At 43.3% G+C, this 22,136-nt stretch overlaps 1 protein-coding gene and 1 long non-coding RNA gene across 2 annotated transcripts in view; one reads left to right on the top strand and one right to left on the bottom strand.

The window, feature by feature from the left end:
- Positions 1–9,383, top strand: part of LOC113916229 — a 35,197-nt gene extending 25,814 nt beyond the window's left edge. Inside the window, exons 2-4 of the long non-coding RNA XR_003517891.2 lie at positions 1,332–1,491; positions 5,221–5,474; positions 8,588–9,383. This is a non-coding gene — a long non-coding RNA (uncharacterized LOC113916229). The remainder of the gene's footprint in view (positions 1–1,331; positions 1,492–5,220; positions 5,475–8,587) is intronic.
- A 1,231-nt stretch (positions 9,384–10,614) lies between these two features.
- Positions 10,615–22,136, bottom strand: part of SDC2 (syndecan 2) — a 96,835-nt gene continuing 85,313 nt past the window's right edge. Inside the window, exons 3-5 of the mRNA XM_027582134.2 lie at positions 18,176–18,309; positions 13,940–14,075; positions 10,615–13,027 (exon numbers count right to left, since the gene is read on the bottom strand). Of these exons, the coding sequence (XP_027437935.1) occupies positions 12,864–13,027; positions 13,940–14,075; positions 18,176–18,309 (434 nt within the window). The 3' untranslated portion in view covers positions 10,615–12,863. The remainder of the gene's footprint in view (positions 13,028–13,939; positions 14,076–18,175; positions 18,310–22,136) is intronic.

Below are 22,136 nucleotides of genomic sequence, written 5' to 3'. Positions count from 1 at the left end.
AGGCTCAAGGGACATAACAGGCAGATGTAAACATGGTCCTGGATGAGATTCAAATTTGGATAAACAGTGATAAAGCACATTTTGGAGACAATCAGGCAATGTAAATATGGTTTATTATTAGATAAGATGAAATGTGTTGAAATGGAAAAGTGAAGATCATCGATCAGAAAAGGGGGGAACAGGCAATAAAATAGAGCAGTAGTATGTATCATTTGATTTCATTTTATGGAAAAAAAGAAATACAAATAAAGTTCTGGAAGGATAAATACTTACTTTAGCACTGGTATTCACGGAGGGGTGGGAATACTTTTTAGTTTGTGATTTTCACTTCTCTTTATTTCCTAATAGATGACAATGTACATGCTCTGATTCTGTAGTAGTGAAAGATTTTTGTTTTAAAGATTTTATTTCTTCATTTGAGAAAGAGAGAGAGAATGACAGAGAAAGCACACAAGCAGGGGGAGAGGGAGAGGGAGAGGGAGAAGCCGACTCCCTGCTGAGCCAGCTGGGGATCCCGATGCAGGGCTTGATCCCAGGACGTGGAGATCATGACCTGAGCTGAAGGCAGACGCTTAACCATCTCAGCCACCCAGGCACCCCAAGATAATTTTTAAAAGTAAAATTTAAATAACAGAATTGGAGGAAGAGTCAATGGAGTCGGTGTTCACAACTTTGAATAACTCACGTTTGTATCATTTGGGACATGTTAATGTCACAGAAAACATCTGGGCAAAGTCCTTGAAGCAGGAGCCTAGGGTCCCTAACTCTGCTATATGTGTCTGAGGGCTGCCAAAGTGGTGTATATGGCTATATCCGTCCATTTTAATGCCATATAATTTTAATGCCTCAGTTATCTCACCTGTAAAATGGGTACTAATATGCTGTTTCAGAAGATTATTGGGAGTATTACATGAGTATTTGTAAAATGTTGAATAAATTATTAATAAATACCAACACACCTCACTTATACAGATAAAAAATTTGGGATCATCTCCGTTTTTTGTTTTGTAAAGAAAATAAGGATCATCTCTGTTTTTTGCTTCACAAAGATGTAGCCTCCCACTTCAGACTGGAACTTGGTACAGCAGTCCCCCTTATCCATGGGGGATACATTCCAAGACCCCTACAATGGATGCCTGAAACCGCAAATGGTACCAAATCCTATATATTGTGTTTTTTTCCTATATATACATACCTGTGGTAAGGTTTAATTTATAAATTAGGCACAGTAAGCAGTTAACAACAATTACAAATAATTAAAATAGAATAATTACAATACACTGTCATAAATGTTATGTCAATGTTGTCTCTCTCAAAATATCTTCCTGTAGTGCACGCACCGTTCTTCTTGCGATAGGGTGAGATACAATGCCTACGTGATGACCTGAAGTGAGGCGAGTGACACAGGCATTGTGACATCACATTAGGCTACCATTAACCTTCTGATAATACATCAGTGGAGGATCACCTGCTTCCAGACCAAGGTTGACCGTGAGTAACTGAAACCACAAAAGGGAAACCACGAATCAAGGGGGACTACTGTATTTATTTTATGAACTCTAATATTGTACCTTCTGTATGCTAGGCTTCTAAGTGCTTTACAAATAATAAATTTTTAATCATCATAATAATCCTATGAGGAGGGTAATCCTATCACCTTCCCCATTTAAGAAGTGAAGGAAGTGAGCCACAGAGAGGTTAATTAACTTGTGTGAAGTTACACAGCCAGTAAGAGGCAGGGACAGAATTAGAACTAGGTAGTCCAAACTCTCAGTCTCAACCTATGCTGCCGCTCTTACCAGCCCAAAACCAAGTACAGGAGAGTGCTCCAATTTATAGATCAATTGGTTTCCAAAAGTTCACTTGTAAGCTAATGTTTAAAGTTCTAATGCATTTTCCACCAAAACAATATTACAAATTAGGTTTGGTTCCTAAGCCAACCTATTTAAATAGACCCAACTTATTTAACGCACAACATGGCTGACTCAGAACAACTGTGGCCTCAAGATCAGTGTCCCTCTGGCAAGAGGATGGTGAATAGGTTTCATCTTCTGACCCAGTTTCAATCAATTACCTGGAGCGCTGTCTGGAGAAGAATTCTGGGGTTGGTCTTAGCAGGAGAGCATACGGGGATCATCTAATGGTGCCTGCCATGACTGGAGAAGTAGGAAGAGAGGCCCCAGAGCTGGCCATTTGCCATCCCTGCTTCACATCCTTTTAAACCCTGACATGAAGCTGTAAGCTAAGACCTGCAAACTGGTCTCTGGACACTTCTCGGTCTTGAGTGCTGAAGAGTCCAGGAAATGGGGGAAGGGGATTGGGCAGGGATTCTGAGAGCAGAGGGGGAGGCAGAGAATGCCCAGGGCTTCGGTGACGGTGTAGGAAGGCCTGATGAAATCAGGAGCTAGGGTGGGGCTCCTCTAATGGGGTGACAACAGCAGAATGATGAGTAATTTATAAGTCGAGTATTCCTGTGTCAGCCCAAGTCCTTCCTCACATCGCAAGCATCACCCCAGTGATCCATACACCAGCAAGCAATAAGGAAGGCAAGGTTTTGACATTGTCTAGTCTCGTGGCATTTCAAGAAGTTGTCAGAACAGTTAAATGACTCATTCTGGGTCACACATAGAGGTCAGAACATCTGTCACGAGTTATATATAAAAGCAATGTCAGAGTAGAATGAAAACAAGTACATACAACCCAGCAAGATGATCCCACAAACCACCAACTGACGTACAGGACTAGTAAACTACGGTTTGGGACAGGCGGATCCTCGCTCCTACAGTGGGGGTTTTCAGAGAGGGACACTGGAACGCGAAGTCGATTTTGCATGTGGTTTGCTAAGGACCTATTTCTCAAGATAAACTAGAAAAAATAATTACATAAAGCTAAAAGTGAATCCCAAGCTCAGTTGCATCTGAGAGAGGATTGCAGCCCAGCAGGGCCACAAAATGTCAATGTCAGCTTTCGAAGGCACTTCACAGTTGTTGCAAGAATACCGTTGGAATAAAGCCAGGCAGCTTTAGAAGCAGCCCAGTCCCTTAGGCATGGATGACATTGCCAAGAGCAAAATAAAAAAGGGCCATTGCCTAGCTTGGCATCTGGATCCTGCAGCTGCCAAATCATATCCAATAACCATGCCAAAGTAATCCATGGAGAAATTCCCCATGAGAGGCCCAGTGGCCCCGCAAGCTAGAAAACTGCCTATGATCTAGGCAAGTGGTGGGTTCTAGTCCTCCAGTGTTTGCTCAGATTGCCAGGCAACTTGAAGCAAGTCCGTACAAAGATTTCTGCTCCTGTCTTCTTGTTCATAAAATGGGCACTTCACTCGTAGCGTGTGTGTGTGTGTGTGTGTGTGTGTGTGTGAGAGAGAGAGAGAGAGAGAGAGAGAGCAAGAACAAAGAGAGACAGAGAGGGCACCAGGAGATGATGATAAAATGAACAATGAAGCTTTTTTCCCAAATTGTGCAGAAGACAGGGTCCATAGGATTAAATGAACTAAAAAGAGGGGTGGGGAATAAATAAAAGGACTCTGGTCACTTCCTAATCCCTTCTCCCAGTAGGACAGGAAACTGTAACTCAGGGACTAAAATCCCACCCTGTATGCAGAAAAGTCCTGCCCACTCTGCTAGGGAGAAAAAAGGAAGCAAAGCAAAAACTCAGAATAGTTGGCCAAGCCAGGCAGAAGCTCTGCTCCCACCTGCACATCTGCCTTGGGCTTTTCTTCTCTTCAGATTGTTGCAAGAAAACAGATGGCCGCAGAAGCCTGAATTTTAAATTTATGAATGGAAATTTGAACAGATGTTAGCAATCAAGACGGCATATAAGAATTTTTCTCATACCATGTTTACAGCCCAGCCTCCTTCACATAAATGGGAGAGAGGGTCATAAAAAGGGTAGTTTTTGATCTCAGGACTGCATGGATCCAGCATGGTGATTATGTGGCACAATAACGGAAATGTTGAAAGAACAAAGAAAGAAAACACTAATTAGCGCCCTGTATAAATGCTAAATATTTATCTACAAAATGATAAAATGTATCTGCAAGAAAACCATTAACCCATCAGAGCACTTTCTGTGTTTTAAGTAGGTGAAGTTCAAGCCCAGGGTTTTAACAAATATCTGTGAATGCCTGCTTACTGAAATTCTGTTTAGGCTTTTGACATGATATAGATTGTTTCGTTTGGTTTGGTTTGGCTGGAAGTCCCCAACATATGGGCTCTTACTAGATTTCAGAGAGGAATTGAGTGAATGAAAGTCTAGTCAGAGAGATCAGTTTATATGTGCCTGCGTCTATCATCCAGTGCTAGGGACTGGGTTAGGTCCTAAGGGCAGGTGGGGAGTGGTGAAATGAATCAAAGCTGATCTAGGTCCTCAACAGGCTTAGAAGGGAAGGTAAACGCAGGCTGGAACAAGGTATACGTTGAAGGTTACAGGAGTGAAGAGAAAGTGTTAGGAGTGAGTTGGACAGTTAGGTAGTCAGGGCCAGGGTCCCCAACAAGAAAATATGGATTCAGGACAGCTAAGATAAAACACTAACATCCCATTTTGCAGCTTAGACAGGACCTCACAGAAATGACTTCTGCAAAATGTCCTAAAATAAGGCAATGAACCACACAGCATTTATCACCATCACAGGCAAGGGGTAGTTAAGACATAAGCCCCCAGATGTCAGCAAAAAAGACTATCTGCATGTAGACATTAACCTAATAGGTAGACAGATATATGACCAAAGCCCTGGTTGGCACGACTCAGCACACCCTGATTGCTGAAGATAGTTCTGCAAAAGAGCTCATAAAACCCTTTAAACTTAGAAACTCCAAGGGCAACCCTCTAGGGTCCCCTCCCTCTCTGGGAGCTTTATACTCTTGCTCAATAAACACTGCTTTGCTGCTCACCACTCTTCGTCTGGTCTACCTCTTCATTCTTCAAAGCGGCATGACCAAGAACCACGGGCACTAAAGGCAGAGAATTCCTGCAACGAAAGGAGTGAGGTTGATTGGGGACTGGATAATGACAGTGGTTTACAATATCCTATGGGAAGGGTCTGGAGCGTGGGGCCATCTAGGAAAAGAGTGTCACTCAGGGTTTGTTAGTAATTCCTACTGGCTACATTTTCAAAGTATGGGGTAGCCATAAAGTTTGGAAACATGGATCATATTATGTTATCAGGTAGTATTGTATAAATGCCAGGAAACCATTTATTATATATTCACCCAGATTTCCAGATGTTGTGGCCACCTTGGCTCTCCAGAATCCCATCACTTCTCACCACTTCCATGCGCGATGATGGTCTCTCCTTGAGTACTGCAATGGCCTCACGAGTCTTCCTGCTTGTGTGTTTGCCCACATCCACCACTCATAATCAATCTATTCTCAACACGATAATCAAAGCAATCCCTTTGAAGCAGTGGTTCTCAAAGTGAGGCTCTGGACCAGCTGCAGCAGCTACACCTGGGAAAGTTGGTGGAAATGTAAGTTTTCGGGTTCTACCCACCTACAGAATCAGAAATGCTGGAGGTGGAGCTCAGAAATCTGTTCTTTAAAAAAAAAAAAAAAAATTTATTTGTTTATTTTAGAGAGAGAGAATGAAAGAGAGAGTCCGTGAGTGGGGGAGGAGCAGAGGGAGAAGGAGAGAGAGAATCCTCGAGCAGACTCCCCACTGAGCACGGAGCCCCACTTGGGGCTTGAGCCCAGGACCCTGAGTTCACGACCTGAGCCGAAATCAAGAGTCGGCCAATCAACTGACTGAGCCACCCAGGCACCCCCAGAAATCTGTGTTTTAACAAGGGCTCCTAGTGATTCTGATGCCTACTAAGGTTTGAGAATGAATTGTAAGCATAGGCCAGATAATGTCACCCTTCGCTCAAAATCCTGTAAGAGCTAAGGTCATCACATATAAGGTCATACATACACCATCTAGCCCGTGGATCTTTCACTGGCCGTCCACCACTCTAGTCTCTAGCTCATTTGCTCCCCTGTCACACGAGGCCTTAGCACTTGTCCTTCTGCAGGAATGCTCCCCAGCACCCCAGACCTCCCTCCCCCACCTACCATGGCCCTCACCACCTTCAAGCCTCTGCTCAAATGTCTTAACACAGTACGTATTGATTGACTGTCTCTTCCCACTGGAATGTAAGTTCCTTGAGAGCAGGGACTTTGTTCTGTTCTTTGCTGTATTCCCCAAGCCTGGAACTATGCCTGGTACATAGTGAGTGCTCGGGACTCACTTGGTGGAGGAATGAATAAATAATCTTGCATGGAGGTTCTATCAGATGCCAGATAGCGTGTGAAGTGCATCACCTCACTGAATTCCCACAAGCCAGTGCACTGGGTGTTATCTTTATTTTACACAGGGAAAAAAGAAGTAACAGATAGTAGAAGAGGAAAGGACTGAGATACGTGTTATCAGAAAAGGGAACTTCATGACCCCCAAATTCTGGGTCTGCCATGGAGCCAAGTCTGTCTACATTTTGTATCCCCTTTCCTGCTTTTCCTTGCAATTGGTCTAGACAGAGGAAATGCAAGCTTACTCTGGCATTTACCCAAGCAGAAAGTAGTTAAGGAGGCAAAAATCCTGCTTTCAGTGACCCCAGGACAAGGCTACAAGAGGGAGGATTGTTGTTTTGTTTGCTGATATTGTCCTACTGTAAACACACATAATAGAGAGATTTCCTCAATATTCAAATAATTCTTACTCCTCTGCCCAATTACTTTTTTCAGTTTTAAAAACAGTTCTACTGTATGTTATTAAGGACCTGGTAGAAGTGGATGCTTTAATATGCTTATTAATTTGCTCAAAAATGAGCTATGGTGCATTACGGGGATTGTCCCCCCTCGCAATGGAAGATTGTGTTCCCCGCTAGTAGGTATCTGAGAAAATGAAAACCCAATTCTGTGACCAGTACTGAAGAGTGAAACTGGCAGTAGTTCCTCTAAAAAGCTAGACAGTGCTAGAAGGCAGACCTGGGGCCATGCTCTTTCTTTACCTACTCACCTCTCCAGCTGATCTCATCCAGACCCAGGACTTCTAGTACCATCTACCTTCTGTTCACTCCTTTGTCATCGGTCGGGGTCTAGGAAGGGAACTAGATCCCATGCTGGGGAATGCAATAGCAGGAATTCAGTCCAGGGAATTAGTTATGAAGATGTTGGAAAAGCCACAAGGGCAAACTGGGGAAGGCAAGATAACCCAGAGAACAGCAACGGCAGGAAGACACTACCCTCCCTCAGGCTGGGGAGACAAAGGGCGTAAGTGGGGTTCATGAGAGTTTAAGAACAGGGGGAGCTGGGAACTTGAAGGAGAGTTGGTCCAGTGGGAATTCAAACCACTGAACAGGTGTATCAGTGCTAGAGATGCTGCCCAAAGTTGGGAGAAGGGAAAGTACTCCGGCTTTTCCCTTCCTCCTGACCTCTAGTCTTCTGCCAGTAACCTTCCGTTGGCCAAACTTTCTTAGAAGCCAGTTGGCAAGGAAGCTTGGGAAGCGTCGTTTGCATGGGGCATCCCTTTCCCTGCCCTCCAACTTCCATACAGAGCAGAGCAGGGAAAAGAAGGAAATGAGCAGGCTAACAGGCCGGTGATGGACACTATTCCTAAATCACTATCTCCAGCTACCTCTTCTGCGATTCTCACAGTTGTTCACCTGACATCTGCACTTTAGTGTCTAATAGTTCTAACTTAACGCGGCCCAAAAGGAACTCTGATCAGTCAACTCCCCGATATTCCCCTTCTCAGAATGTGACTCACTCAGCATAGCCAAAAGCATGGATGTCATCTTTGATCCCTTTCTTTCCTTACGGCCTACTCCTTCCAACCTTTCAGCAAGACCTGTGGATTCTACCTCCCTAAGCAATTCCTCTCCAGTCTTCTCTGTCTCCACCATTACCGCCTTAGGCCAAGCCACCATCATTTCTCCTCTAGGTGACAATAATGATCCTCTAAGTGGCCATGCTAACCACCCCCCCCCCCCCGCCCCCTGCACCTTGTCTCCTTATAGTGCATTGTCCAGGGGTCAGGTCCTGAAGATCTTGAGGGCAGGTATAAGGAGTCAGGGGCCAATGAAGAGGAGTGACATGAAATAATTTCTATCATAAAGAGATCAACCTAGCTTCATTGTGGGATTAAAATGTAAGTGAACAAAAGTGGAGGAAGGAAGAAGTGCCAGTAAGGAGGCAATTACGCTTCTCAGCTACTGTCATCCTTCCTTTTCTACCATGGTCTACTACCAAGGTCAAACACTGGCCTTGTCACGGTTCTTCCAACATGCCAAGCTCCTTCCCTGTTTAGGGCTTCCCACAGCCTGGAAGGCTTGTCTTGATTTTAGCACAACCGGCTCCACATCATTCAGGCCTTACTCGCTCAGAGATCTTTCCTGACCAGGTTGTAGTTAAGTGTAGCTGTTCACAAATGTGCCATCTCTCTCCCTACCAGCACAAGTAGGATCACGCCTCTCTGCGCACTGGAAGTCAGGTGTGGCCACGTGACTTGCTCTGGCAAATGAAGTGTGGGTGGAAAGTAACATATGTTAATACTGTGTAGAAGCCTTAGAGCCACTGTTTGCTTACCATGATTTTCCTTCTTTCACAGTGACCGGCAGTGTTCCAGATAACAGGTACTCCACTGACCAGAGACTGGGGCTGAGGATGACAATTCTTCACAGCAGAACTCTGCCAACCGACGGACACGTGGCATGAGTAAGACATAAATCCTTGCTGTTGTGAGTTGCTGAGATTGTGAGGTTGTTACCGCAGCGTACCTAGTCTAGCTGGGCCCATATAGTCCTTCAGTCCCTTACATCATCCCGCATGATATCCATCACGGAAATTCCTACCAACGGGCAATTCCTACTTGCGAGTTTTGTTTCAGGGTCTATGCACCCCTCTCCAAACCCCATGAGAGCAGGAGCTCTCTCTAGCTCATTACTATACCCCCAGCTTCCAGAAGAGTGCCTGGTGCATACTCAGTAGGCAAGTAGCTGCTGATTAAATCTCCGATGCCTTGCACATACATTTGTTGCTTGAATGCTACTTTGCCAAGGCGACTAGAATAAATGAATCTTGTGCTCATACATCAGAAAGACCAAACCTTATAGCTTCACTCCATTTGTGGGTTAGAATTATTGCTTGGGTCACATATACCCTTCCAGCTAATTCACAGGAAACCAAGTTGCTCCCAAAGCCACTGGGATTCCTTGGTCAGAAAAATCCTTGCCAGAAATCATACGCAACAGATAAAAAGGAATGAAATCTTAGAATGATAAATCTAAGAGTGAATTTGCCCCAAATTAGGAGACAGAGTGGGACAAAATTCATTGATATTTTTACCTCTAGGTAGCACAGTTTTTCATTCTTTTTAAAGCTTCCCATGCCAGGGTACCTGGGTGGCTCAGTCGGTTAAGTGTCTGCCTTTGGCTCAGGGTCATGATCTCAGGTCCTAGATCAGGCTTCCTGCTCAGTGGGGAGTTTGCTTCTCCATCTGCCTCTCCCCCTGGCTTGTGTTCTCTCTCTCTCAAATAAGATCTTTAAAAAATAAAAAGAAAATAAAGTTTCCCATGCCTGCTAAAGCAGATTTCCTAGAAATAGCCAAATCTCAACTTTCACTCTTGTAATAAAACATCAGCACTGAAAACACCTTCGTGGTTACTCAATTCAGACTACATTTATCATCTGGCTTGGTTAATTTTAATTGAAAACTTCTTCGGGTCTCACTGATGTCTGCCAGAGGTTTAGAACTTTAGAAATTCAAGTGAGAGATTATGTTGCTTAAAGTCATTGCCTTTTAAAACCAAATGTTATTAAAAATTTTTTCTACCATTACATAATTATAATGAAGTTGTAAAGATGATTGGGGTGGTCATAAAATTCACCCTGCAATATTTTTAGGTTTTATATTTTTGCTCCTCACTTAAAAACTTTCCCTAAGTTTTCAAAATCTCTAGGACACTAAAGAAGTAAACTCTTAAAAACCATGAAGTTGTTGTTTACTGCCCCTGTTTTTGCAGGACCCAACACCCTTTGCAGAACATTCAGGTTCCTTCGGGAAACCAGAGTAAGGTAATTATGTTCTACTTATTTAGCTTAGTCTCCTAGACCCTCTACAAACAGACGATACCTTCAGTAAGCAAGAATCTTTTGTCTACTTTGCAGAAAGGATTACCAAAATACCATTTCACCAAACACTCGATCCGAAACTGTGAACTTTTAATGTGAGTAGGATGGCAATTTCTGCTATCTTGTCCAACCTAAATTCAATTTTATTAACCAGGTCCTAATCCCGAACTTCAGGTACCATGCACCTGCAGCTAAAACTTAAAAATGCCACACCCATAAGCTCATCCTACTTTCCCCACCCACTGAAAATGGGGCAGTTTGAATACTGCAAGTCTTTCAAACACAAAGCCATATACACACAAAGGAAATCATTTACATTTGGTTAAGGAAACAGTAAATTTTCACATTGGCTTTAATGTTTATATTTTACCAAAATTTTCCCGAACTCGGTAATCATTACTAATACTTCTTATAGTACTATTTACTGCATCTTAAAAAAAAAAAAAAAAAAAAACTAAGCAGAAAACACAGTTGAAGAAAACTGGATGTCAGTCTATACAATGATTTTTTTTTTACTTTCAGCATGACAGACTTTATTTTGGCACTTTAACAAATATTTTGCTTTACAGCAGTGACAAAATATTTGCCAGAAACTTTCTTTTCTTGGCATGGATATTCCAAGCAGTTAATTCTATGAACTGAATTTCACTATGCTTTGCACAGTTAGAGGTATACCCACTACATTCTTAACCTCTGTAATCGAGGGATATTGTGCAACTTTAGAAGGTGCTAGAACTTCCTTTTAATCACTCTAAAGTGGATTGACTCTGTAAGTGATGGGACAGGAATTTGAGAATTAAGGCCATTAAGAATTTAAGTAAACACTGTTCCGAGTGCTGCTTAAATTTTTTTTTTAATGAGTTATGTAGCAATTCCAGGGAACATTCTCTAAATGAAGTATTCATACTTTATTAAAAGTACATTATGTATTGAAAGGGTTGCTGTTTTTGCGGTCTTCTTCCTACTTCGGCGGCTCACACATTAAAACAAAATTTATGGTGAAAACAGAAAAGGGAATGTTGTTAGAAGGAAATACCTAGGCAGGGTACCCTCAGACTTCCATCTCCTCCTCAGGCACTCCTGCTTTCCAGCAATTTCAATCCTCAGCAGTGAGGCCCTCCTTTTAATGCACAGAGCCACCCAGCCCTGCTTTCCTTCCCTACGGTGTGAACTATGGCATTCCACCTATTGGTTCTTCAGTGAAGCTTCAGGAGAGATTTGGAGCAGAGTTTCCAAGGTACATCAGTCATCATTCGGTCTACGGGACAAAACCTTAGATACTGACATCAGGAAAATCCCCTTCAGTTCTTTGGAATTTATGCTCCCAAGAGTTATTTGCAAAAGCAGGCATCCCTCTCAATGTTGCCATCAGCTAGCCTACAAAGGTTGCCAACTTCACAATTCCCTCCTGGCAGTCTTCCAATATCTACCCCCAAACACAGGCAGGAGGATACATTCAGATTTCCTCTGGCCAATTCAGAAGTGAGTCTGGTAATAAACAGCCTCATCAATGAGCTCTTTGGTTTTGATTTACAGACACTACGGAACACTCAGAAATCAAACCCACATCATCCTCAAGAGCAGATGGTCATTTGCAAAGGGGAGATGTACATTTGATCGAAAATGTACAAAATTTATAACAGTGACATTTTCAATATTAGGCCACATGATTTATTCAGTAGTTTTTATGTTCCCAAATTACAGTTGATGTCTATTCGTAAGACTACAAAAGTTACCATTAGAATTGTCTGTGCTTATAAAATACCAACTTTTTTTTTAAACTGTTATATATACTCATTAACACCAGTCTGCAACGAGTTACATAGAATCATAGGCACTTCAAAGGCTTAAAAAGACGTTTACAACTTAAATGCATTTTTAAGAACAAAAACCGATTTTTCCTTAAACCCCTACTCGTACCTTCAAATTGCAAGAAATTAACAAATACAGTGGCCAAAGGAATCTGCAGCAACTTCTCAAAATACTGTTAGCATCTTTGGGTTTGCTGAGGCTTGTCAGTAACTCACATCAAATCCTCCCAAAAGAAGATCTGATTAGATAGCTATGACTGAACAGTTTTGTGGTAATAATCCAATTTTACACATTAATTTGCTGTTGCAAATCTGCCTGAAGCTACAGGTAATGAAAAACAAAGCAAGTGTAAAATGGATAGTCTGACACTTAAAAATTTATACAAAGTGGAGGTTAAAGTTTACATATTTGAAAATCACATATACACTAAATTACCATTATCTGAATTATCCAAAGACAAATTGCACCATAACAGCTGCAAAAAGGCATAGAGTTTTGTTTTGTTTTCAAGGGGACAAGAGGGACGAGCAGAGGAGAGGGAACAACAGATAAATTAACAAAGTAAGACCAACTTCGTAAGGTCAATCGGAGACATGCGGACACAAATTAAACAGCTTTCATCTTTGAACCATAGGATAAAAACAATCATTTTGTATTTGCGCATAAAAGTTTAAGCCGATTCCATGAACACAGAGGGTTTTCATAACATAATATTTTGCCACTGCTATTCACAGAACACTGCAGATGTTATTTTAATTTTATGTCGTTCTAAAGAAATACATGAAAAGTTTTAAATACAATGGGATTTTATCACTAAAGGGCCAGAACGGCTCTTTAATGAAAAAACAAAAAACAAAAAACAAAGATCTTCATTATTCTATGCAAAAGCTTTATTTTTAAAAGTTCAGTGATCTCATAAATAGAGACACTAAGTGGGAGTTTCACGCATAAAACTCCTTAGTAGGTGCCTTCTGATAAGCAGCACTGGATGGTTTGCGTTCTCCAAGGTCGTAACTTCCTTCATCCTTCTTTCTCATGCGATACACCAACAGCAGGATAAGGAAAATTGCAAAGAGAAAGCCGATAACTCCGCCAGCAATGACAGCTGAAACACGCCAAAAGGAAGATTACTTTCAGGAGAGATTCAAGGGTTGCAGAAATTAACTTTGTGGAGCCCCATCTATTTACGCCTTTCTAAAAGGCTCCATTTGAAAAACCCCCAAACACTTAAAAACTGGATTCAATGAGGCAACCAGGTAATTACCCAAATCTGACATTCCCGAGGAAGGTACAATACTTTCTTTGATTAGAATTAATAATATCGGCCAAAAGCCTCAATAAGAAAAATCTGGCTGGGGCCTCACCTAATTCCTTACTTTAAAATTCTTTAATTTTCTCACATTTCCTAGTCTAATCTTCTAATTGCTTTTTCAGTGAAGGCACAAAACAGGATATAAGTGACTTAAGTTTTGTGAGGGTAAATATGAAGAAAAGCAAGCCAATGTCCTTTCTAGTCTTGGCTTTGGGACTATCCTTTCAAGGACTGAGTGTTCTTAAATCGCACACGTCTTCCCCTTTAAAATCAAATGGTGACTGCTTTCATCAGATAAGTTACAATGAGAGACAGCATCCTTAATGCCTTGGGCGTTATTTGCGTCAACTGCCCTCCCCCCATAAAGGACTTTTCCTTCTCAAGTTTATTTTGGTATCAGGATGACTTGGAGCTGGACGAATTGAGCTTCACATCCCACCATACCCCCACACCCAGTTGTTCTAGACCAACTCAGGTCCTAACTTTCCTCTTCTTGTACCAAGCGGTAGGATGAGGGAGCAGAGAGAAAATAAAGAACATTTGCCTAACTCTTGTCTCTCACTCCGGAATAAGACAGGCCCTCAGACTGCTCTAGGCAGGAAGGTGACTGACATTCAGCAAGCTTGGCCTATACCTCTGAATATCACTTAGCCAAGCAAGGCCTATTTAAGGACCCTCCCACCAGGCCCCCACTGCGCTACTCACCTGCCAGGACTTCTGTTCGTTTAAACAGATTGTCTGAGTGCTTCTCAGTATACACATTTGTATCATCTTCAGCTGGGTCCATTTTCCTTTCTGAGTCAGAGAGATGAACTTTTTCTTTATCAATTTCTTCAGGTGACTGATAAGGGAAAAGATTATAAAGATCTTTTTTAATGTGCTAGAAAAAAGAGAAAACAGAAGTATATTCCAAGGTTTATTGTTTTCCAACAATGAGTTTGGGAAATAATTGTGATGTTTATACCAACAGGCAAGTCCTAGGATGGAGCCACGTTGTCCAAGGTTTAGTAGAACACCGTCGCAGGTAGATGCAAGATGGCCGCTTAGTGCGTTCATGATAATCCAGATGACATGGTTAGCTTGTTTTAGTTGACACTTCATAAGCTCTGTTTTCTCACCACTCCTCTGACTTCAGGCTCTAGCTCCTTCTGGCTGCGCCAACCCAAGTACATGGTCCCAATTCTCCTTACCCCTTCAAACTTTTTGCTACCCGGGGCACTGTGATGACAGCTTCCTTTCAGGCCTTCTCTCCAGGTGTTCTCCAAGGGCTCTTCCTGCTACCAACTCTGGGGAGTAGCCCTCCAGACTTAGTCAGCAATGCTCCCCTCTCCCTACTCACTCTTACAACTTCAACGAACCCTGAACTAGAACTTCAGGGGTCTGGGCTCTGTAAATAGCTCCTGTGTGATCCTGACCAAGTCATGCCGCTTTCCTGCACCTTGGTGTCTACCTCCATTTAATGGAGGGCATTCTGAGGTTCATGGGCTTTCCACAATTCTAAAGCACAAATCCAAGGTGGTAACTCTCAGAAGAAGCTCATCTCCAGCGAGCATTAACCCCAACCACACATTATTATGACAAATCTCATGAATTCCCCTCAGATTTTTTGAGTCTCTATAATCATTTGTGAGACCTGACACAATTACCTCTGACTTACCTTCGGATCTGCATTTCAGGGGTCTGTGGGTGTGGGGACAGGAGGTCTCCACAGGGCTGGGGCCACCATGCACTAATAGGGACAGTCCCACAGTGCACAAGCTTCTGGGTGCTCTGGATGGAACATTCATTCTTTACACTGAAACGCTTTATTGTATAGAAGCAGGGGTTTGACTAAGAAGAATTATTTCTACAGTATGGAGCTAATCTGAAAGACCTCAACTCTTGTATATATGTGCAAAATGAAATCACAAAAAGGCACCACAGATGATTAAATGAAATCATTTAAAGATCTGTCACATCCATGTCTGGTTGTTTGGATGCCGTGGAAATGTATTGGAAGTAAAAGATTGTGAGCAATGCTCTGCTTCAACCAACAACTGTGTTCTTTTTATTTCTGTCACATAAATTTACAACAAACTAGATAGGATATCTGTAACAGTGACACTGATACCACTGAGAGACCCATTTGAAAGCAGTCTATGTTAAAGATATGCTAGAGGCAATGTTTAATTTAATTGTACCACCATGTAACTATAAGATAGAAAATTAAGTCACTTATTAATAATATTCACTATCAATATTATCATTATCAGTACCTAGAATAATGTTTGACACATGATGAGTAGCATTTAATAAACCTCTCATGAAGAGATGAATGAGGACTCCATTGAATACAAATGATACTAGGAATATAAATATGTTAAAATGTTTGGGGATTCTTAATTTCTGAGCTCATCTGCTAAACATCTATCTTCTTTATCTAGGTCTGACACAATCACTTCCTTGAAGCCAATTTTTTAAAAATTTAAATCAATTTTCAATCCATTCCTGTCAACTGACCAGAACTCTACTCTCAAATTAGGTTTTGCTTAGGATACAACTCTTTACCACTGAAAGACAAAGTGGAATTTCCTGCCTCAAGCTAACGGGTCTTGATGGTCACTGACTTCAAGAGATTCTGTCATGACAAGCGGTCAAATAAAACTGTGGTAACGCCAAACGCATCTTTCAACAGCCACACTGGATAACTGTGCCACACACATTCTGAGGGACCCTCTCCCCATCCTACCATCAATAACACACACCAGTTACTTCTCATTTCTCCCCTTCTCCCATCCTTCTTCCATTCATTCAGCTTCATACATTTATGGAGCAGCTACCATGCATGGAGCCCCCACATGCTAGGTACGTCTGCCTCAGGGTTCAGAGACCTCCTTTTTTCCGATCACCTGGCCTGGGAAGTCAGTCTGCCACAACAGTAATTGCCCCATCTTAATCCTGCAGAGCGCACTCCAGGCTGGAGAGGATTGAACATGGCTCTTCCACATCTGCAGAAATGTCCTGCCTTCCTTTTCACATGCCCTGGGGGCACCTTGGGGCTGGGCGGGAAAACAAATGCACTCTGACAAGGGGAGGAAAAGAAAAGCGTGTTCCTAGCTGCAGGTACCCCATGTGTTCCTAGCTGCAGGGGGGTACCTCTTCCTCCAGAGAAGACCTGGCACTATGGACAGGAGGCAGCCTTCCGCATCCTGTCTCCTACAAAAACTTGGCAGCATCTTACTTCTGACCAACAGATGGGTGAACTCTCAAAGGGGACACTTGTGTTTCCAGGTTTTCGTAAGCAGCCTGCTACCCTGGGACCATGGACAACGTCTACTACTGCAGTTACACACGCTCATTTGGTGAATTGCCTTGGTCTCTACGGCTCTAACCAAATTCAATGGAGGCTTAGAGAATGCTTCCTGAGTCTCAGGTGCCATGCTATATGCACCCACATTTCTTCTTCTCAAGGACCCATGAGGAACGGCTCAGATGAGCTAAGAAATTTGACCAGATGCAGGATTTAAAGCCTAGGCCATCTTCAGACATTTTTTTTTTTTTAAGATTTTATTTATTTGGGACGGTGGGCGCGAGGGAGAGTGCATGGAGCAGGGGGAGGGGCAGAGGGAGAGGGACAAGCAGACTCCATGATGAGCATGGAGCCTGATGCAGGGCTCGATCCCAGGGAGAGATCATGACCTGAGCCAAAACCGTTAGCCAGACACCTAACGCACTGAGCCACCCAGGTGCCCCTTCTTCAGACTTTCATATGCATTTTCCAACTTAAATAGCTTACCCCGTAGCGAGTGGTCAACTAACTACAATATAATAATTATAAGGCCAAAATCACCAGTCTCCTAGTTTTCACTAGCTAGTAGTTTTGCTGTGTTCTAAACCCAAAGACCTTATTTCTTAACAACTCAGCTCTCAAAATGACTATATTGGGATGTAACCACGTGCATCATTATCACTGTTAGAGGCCAAAGTCTGTAGGCCACTGATGATAGGCCTGAGGAAACGTTCAGAAATAATGAGACAGGTGCCTGGAGTGTCCTTATTCCATTACCTGTTCCAGCACGTGTAAAGTTCACAATGGTCTTAACTCAGAACAAAATCTTTATGAAATGAAAACAAATTTTCTTGGCTGAAGCTCAAATAAACAGAAAATATCTTGCTTCTTAACTGGGCTGTGAGATCCTTAGAGAAGAAGCATCCTGTGAATGATATCCATATAGAAGCTAGGTCTGGGTGATAAAAGTAGTAGGAAGAATGACCTACCGAGCTAGGAAGAGACGTGGAAGAACCTTACATGAATATCGCTCAGAGAAAGAAGCCAATCTCAAAAGGCTACATACTGTATGGTTCTAATTGTATGACATTCTGGAAAAGCCAAACTATGAGGACAGTAAAAAGATCAGTACTTGCTGGGGGTGGGGGGCAGGAGAGATGAGTAGGCAGCACATGGAGGGCTTTTAGGGCAGTGGAAATACTCTGCACGAGGCTACAATGGCAGATACATGTCATCGTACATTCGTCAGAACCCACAGGATGTACAGCACCATGAGCGAGCCCTAAGGGGGACTATGGACTCCGGGTAATAATAACGTGTCAGTGTACCTTCATCGGTTGTAACAAACGTACCACAACGTGCGGATGCTGACAGAGGGGAGGCTGTGCACGTGTGGGAGCAGGGGGCCTATGGGAGCTCTCTGGACTTCCCCCTCAGTTTTGCCGTGAACCTAAAACTGCTCTGAAAAACAGTCTCTATTTAACAACAGAAAAGTAGTAGGTGGGTAAATGTCAAAACGATCCAAAGAGTAAGGAAGAGCCATTTACAGCAATATAATGAGAAGACCATGTGAACTCACATCATTTTTGAAGGGGGCTTCTCAAAAGGAACAATCTGTGCAATTTTAAAAAGCATTTATGAGGACCCGCTAACGCAATGCAAAACAAACACACCTTCGTCTGAGCAGGTATCTTGTTCTGTATCTTCAGTGTCGTGGTTTCCACTTTTGGAACAGCACTAGTGAACCCTATCTTTGGAAGTGGTCGGGATGTTGTCAGCTCTGGGCTCTCTATGTCCTCATCAGCTCCTGGGGGGGGGGGGGAAAACAAGCAAAGGTGAGCTGAGCACAGGAATCCCAACACAGGTTTCTCTATGAGCAGAGGGCGCTGTGCGGGGTGAACGCTGACAGGGCCAGGTGCTTTCAAACTACCTGCTCCCCAAGAACCCCACACTAACCTTCCCGCGGTTTTCACACGATGAGGGGATTTCAGAGTGGATCTGTGGGCAGCCGGGCATTTTCTGTAATATTATCCTCAACGCTCTCAAGGACCCCTTCTTTCACTTCCATGCTCAAATCTCTCCTGCTTACAAGATTTCTTCCTTTCCTATGCTGAAACATGCCACACTTCCCATTTTAAAACATGACACAACAAGAAAGGCAGACTCTCCCACAGCAGACCCTTCCTTCTCTGAGGGGATCTACTGCCCCCTCTCTCCTCTCTTTTATAGCCAGACTTTTCCAGTGGCCGGGTGGGTCCTCACCAGCAATGCACTCTGCTGGCCTGCCTCTAGTCAGATTTCCCCGGTCACCACACTATCGGTGACGTTAGTTAATGAGGTCACCAACGTCCTCCACAGTGCCGTAGCCAAAGGCGTTTTCCAGAGTGGTCGTCATCCAAAGGAGGAATCTCCTCACACCACTGGACACTGGCCAATGATCATCTCCTTCTCCATATACTATCTTTGGGCTTCTAGCACTTTGACTTCCCAGTTTTCCCCCTCACCTCTTGGGCTACTTCTCTCCTTTGTAGGCTCATTCTCTTTCGACCTGGACGCAAAAATATCAGAGTTCCTTAAGGTTCTGCCCTAGGCTGCTGCTTACTCTACCTTTTCTCCCTCGCCTACACTCCTGGCTTCAATTACCATCTAAATACAAAAGAAACCTACATTTATATCATTAGCTTAACCACTCCTCTGAAATTGAGACCTACATATCCACTGGCCGGCTTGGCATTCTCACTCAAAGGACTCAAAGGTACCACGCACCTCTCACATGTTCAAAACAGAGCTCACGATCTCCCTTCCTGTCCACCTACAAACCTGGTTGTCGTCCTGTGTTACCTGTCAGAGAACAGAACCTTCCATTCCTATAAATCACAACCTGACTTCTTCCTTACCCCCACCTTGAATCCATCACCTCAGTTCTGATTTTACTTTAATAGGTCTTCGCTCTAACACCCTTTCCACAGTTCCAGGGCCACCAGCCTCATCCAGACCACCATAATCTGTCCACAAGCCACCAGACCTGCCTTCTTCCTGAGAGCCCCCTCTCAGTTCACTGCCCACAAACCAGCTGTGACCCCATCATCCTCCTATTTAAAACCATTACAATGGTACCCCACTGCTCCTGAGATAAATAGAAAATGTCTCAGCCCAGCCCTACATGGTTCAGCCCTGAACCACCTTTCCAGCTTTCTTGAGCATCATTTTCCCCTCTTATCTGTCCCCTGATGTCCTGCCAGAAGCCCTCACCTGGCTAATTCCTAATTCACCTCCAGACCTCAGCACAACGGTCATTCCCCATCTCATCCTCCCTTCCATATTATGTCAGAGCCCTCTGTTAAATGGCTTTTTAGTACTACCTTTCTTAGCCTAAGTACATTTACCACAGATTTGTAATCATGTGTTTATTTGTAGGCTATTGATTGAAGTCCCCCCCTCCCCCCCCCCAGCTCACCACCACCACACACGAGACTGGAAACTCCATAAGGCTCCAGCCTCTCTGGAGCCTCTGGTTTGCTCTCTGAGACTCCCCAGCACATACAGGCTCTGATCCAGTGTTTGTTCAAAGAGTGACTAACCACTAACTGCCACCTGGGCACTATTTTGTTTTGTCTTTGCCTTTTGACCAGAATAGCATTTGAGAATTTCTGACATTCAAATGCAACATTCTTTTTGAGGTGATCACTTGTCAAATGTGTAACAACTCAAATAAACTCAAAACTCTGTACCTCAAACTAACCCGCTTCCTCAGACAGGAACGAGTAACGAACACCTCCAAGTTCCTCACAGAAGCACGGTCACGTAACAAGCAGTTCAGAAAAAGTAACGTGCTAGAGACAGGGCAAGAGCTCTTGTTTCTGTTTAATGTCACATTTTAAAATATTTTATTCTATCAACTGTCTCCTTTAACTTGAGCACATACACTCATCATACGGGGAAGAAACGGTAGGGTATATGTGAAATAAATACGGGATTTGGCATTAAAAACAAACCTAGTACTGGTTCTGGCCTATTTAGCTGTGTGACCTTGGGTGAGGAATGCTTGAGCCTTAGTGTCTTCACCTGTAAAATGGTGATAATGAATTCTCCGAGGTCTGCATATGATAGATATTAGAAAGCACTGTACACACAAAACAGTGTATGTAAATATGTCACAAATAATGATGGCTCCAGAAACACACTGCTCTTTTATATCAGCCCCCCTGATTTTCTATCAAAGCCTTACATATAATATGCTTGATTTATTCCTACAATGAATCATTTCCTTACAAAAGATTTTTGCCAATGCCAAATGAAAATTTTCCATTAAGGGCTCTCAAGACCCCTTCATTCATACCAGTTACAAATATGAATCACCGAAGTAGGGGGATCTGTTGTGAGAGAGGGGAGATTTTTGTAAGGTCGAAAATTCCCTCAAGCTAGACTTCCATCAGAGACAGGGGAGTGATCTGCCTCGGGTGGTTCTTCTACTGTATTTGTCATCATCTTTATTCAAATAGATGGTCCCCCCCTTGCCCAAACAAGAGACCTGGGAGCCCCCTGGATCACATCTCCGGCATCCCTGACTTGTGAGCTTCTCATTGTTTCCCCTGGCCTGAGACATCCCACCCCAGAGCCTGTTTCCACCTGGGAAACTGCTGCTCACGTCATCTTGCTCAGGATCAATGTCATCCCCTCTCTCCACTACAAGACTATCTACTTCCCAGCCTTCAAAACATCATGGCTTTGGTCTCCTCTACTGTTTTAGGTGTCCTTGTGAGTTTAAGAACAATACCTTTATTGACAGCTTAGTTGGGCATTGGAAAGCATGTGTGTTCCATCTACCATTTTTAACCAGAACTCTACATTTCACTCTCAAATTTTTGTTGTACAGCACTTCACCATATTATGTCACTCATGACATGGTGGTACAATTATTTTTTCTCATTTCTGCATTTCTCTGTCTCTTGGTTCCTTGAAGACAGGGACCAAGCCCTTCTCATCTCTCTGCCCTATAAGAACATGGCATGATGTGTGGCATTCAGTGAATGCCTGGAGTGTTCATATTCATTAATGTCCATTCTTGAGTCCACACAAATAGCATGGCCCCATCTCCTCACCGGGAAAGTACCCTCTAGGCCCCTGGCCATTTTCCTCCGGTCCATTTGCTTTTCCACTAGGTAGCTAAGCGGAGTGAGGACAGAGAGAACACTGACCAAAACCCTGGGGCATCCCAGTTTCCAGCTGGGACCGGGCATCAACTAGGCAGGGCACCCTGATTCTAGAGTGACATATTATGACACAGGAGGCAGGTCAACAAAGGAGCAAAAAGGAACACACCTCAAGTCCGACTCCCCAGCCCTCACCCCAGCTCTTTTATGCTCCGATAGTATCGTCTGAGGCAAGTTACTCAATCTCTCCGTGCCTTGGACTTTCCCATGTGAAAACTGGAGATGGTAACAACCTGTCCTTATAGAGATGGTGGAAGTATAGGAACAGTGCCTGGCACACTGTATGGGCTTTACGAATTCTAGTTACAACTTCTACTACCTTTAAGCTGTAAATCGATATACCTTTACACAGTGCCAAGGGGTCTCCAAAGTCTAGAATGATGCGCTTCTTTGCAGCAATGTTCTGCCCAGGGCTGGAGCC

Source organism: Zalophus californianus, chromosome 4 (assembly GCF_009762305.2).
Source record: "Zalophus californianus isolate mZalCal1 chromosome 4, mZalCal1.pri.v2, whole genome shotgun sequence".
In the NCBI taxonomy this organism is placed as follows: Eukaryota; Metazoa; Chordata; class Mammalia; order Carnivora; family Otariidae; genus Zalophus; species Zalophus californianus.
Note: the sequence above shows the minus strand (reverse complement) of the source record. Positions and strands in the feature narration are given on the sequence as shown.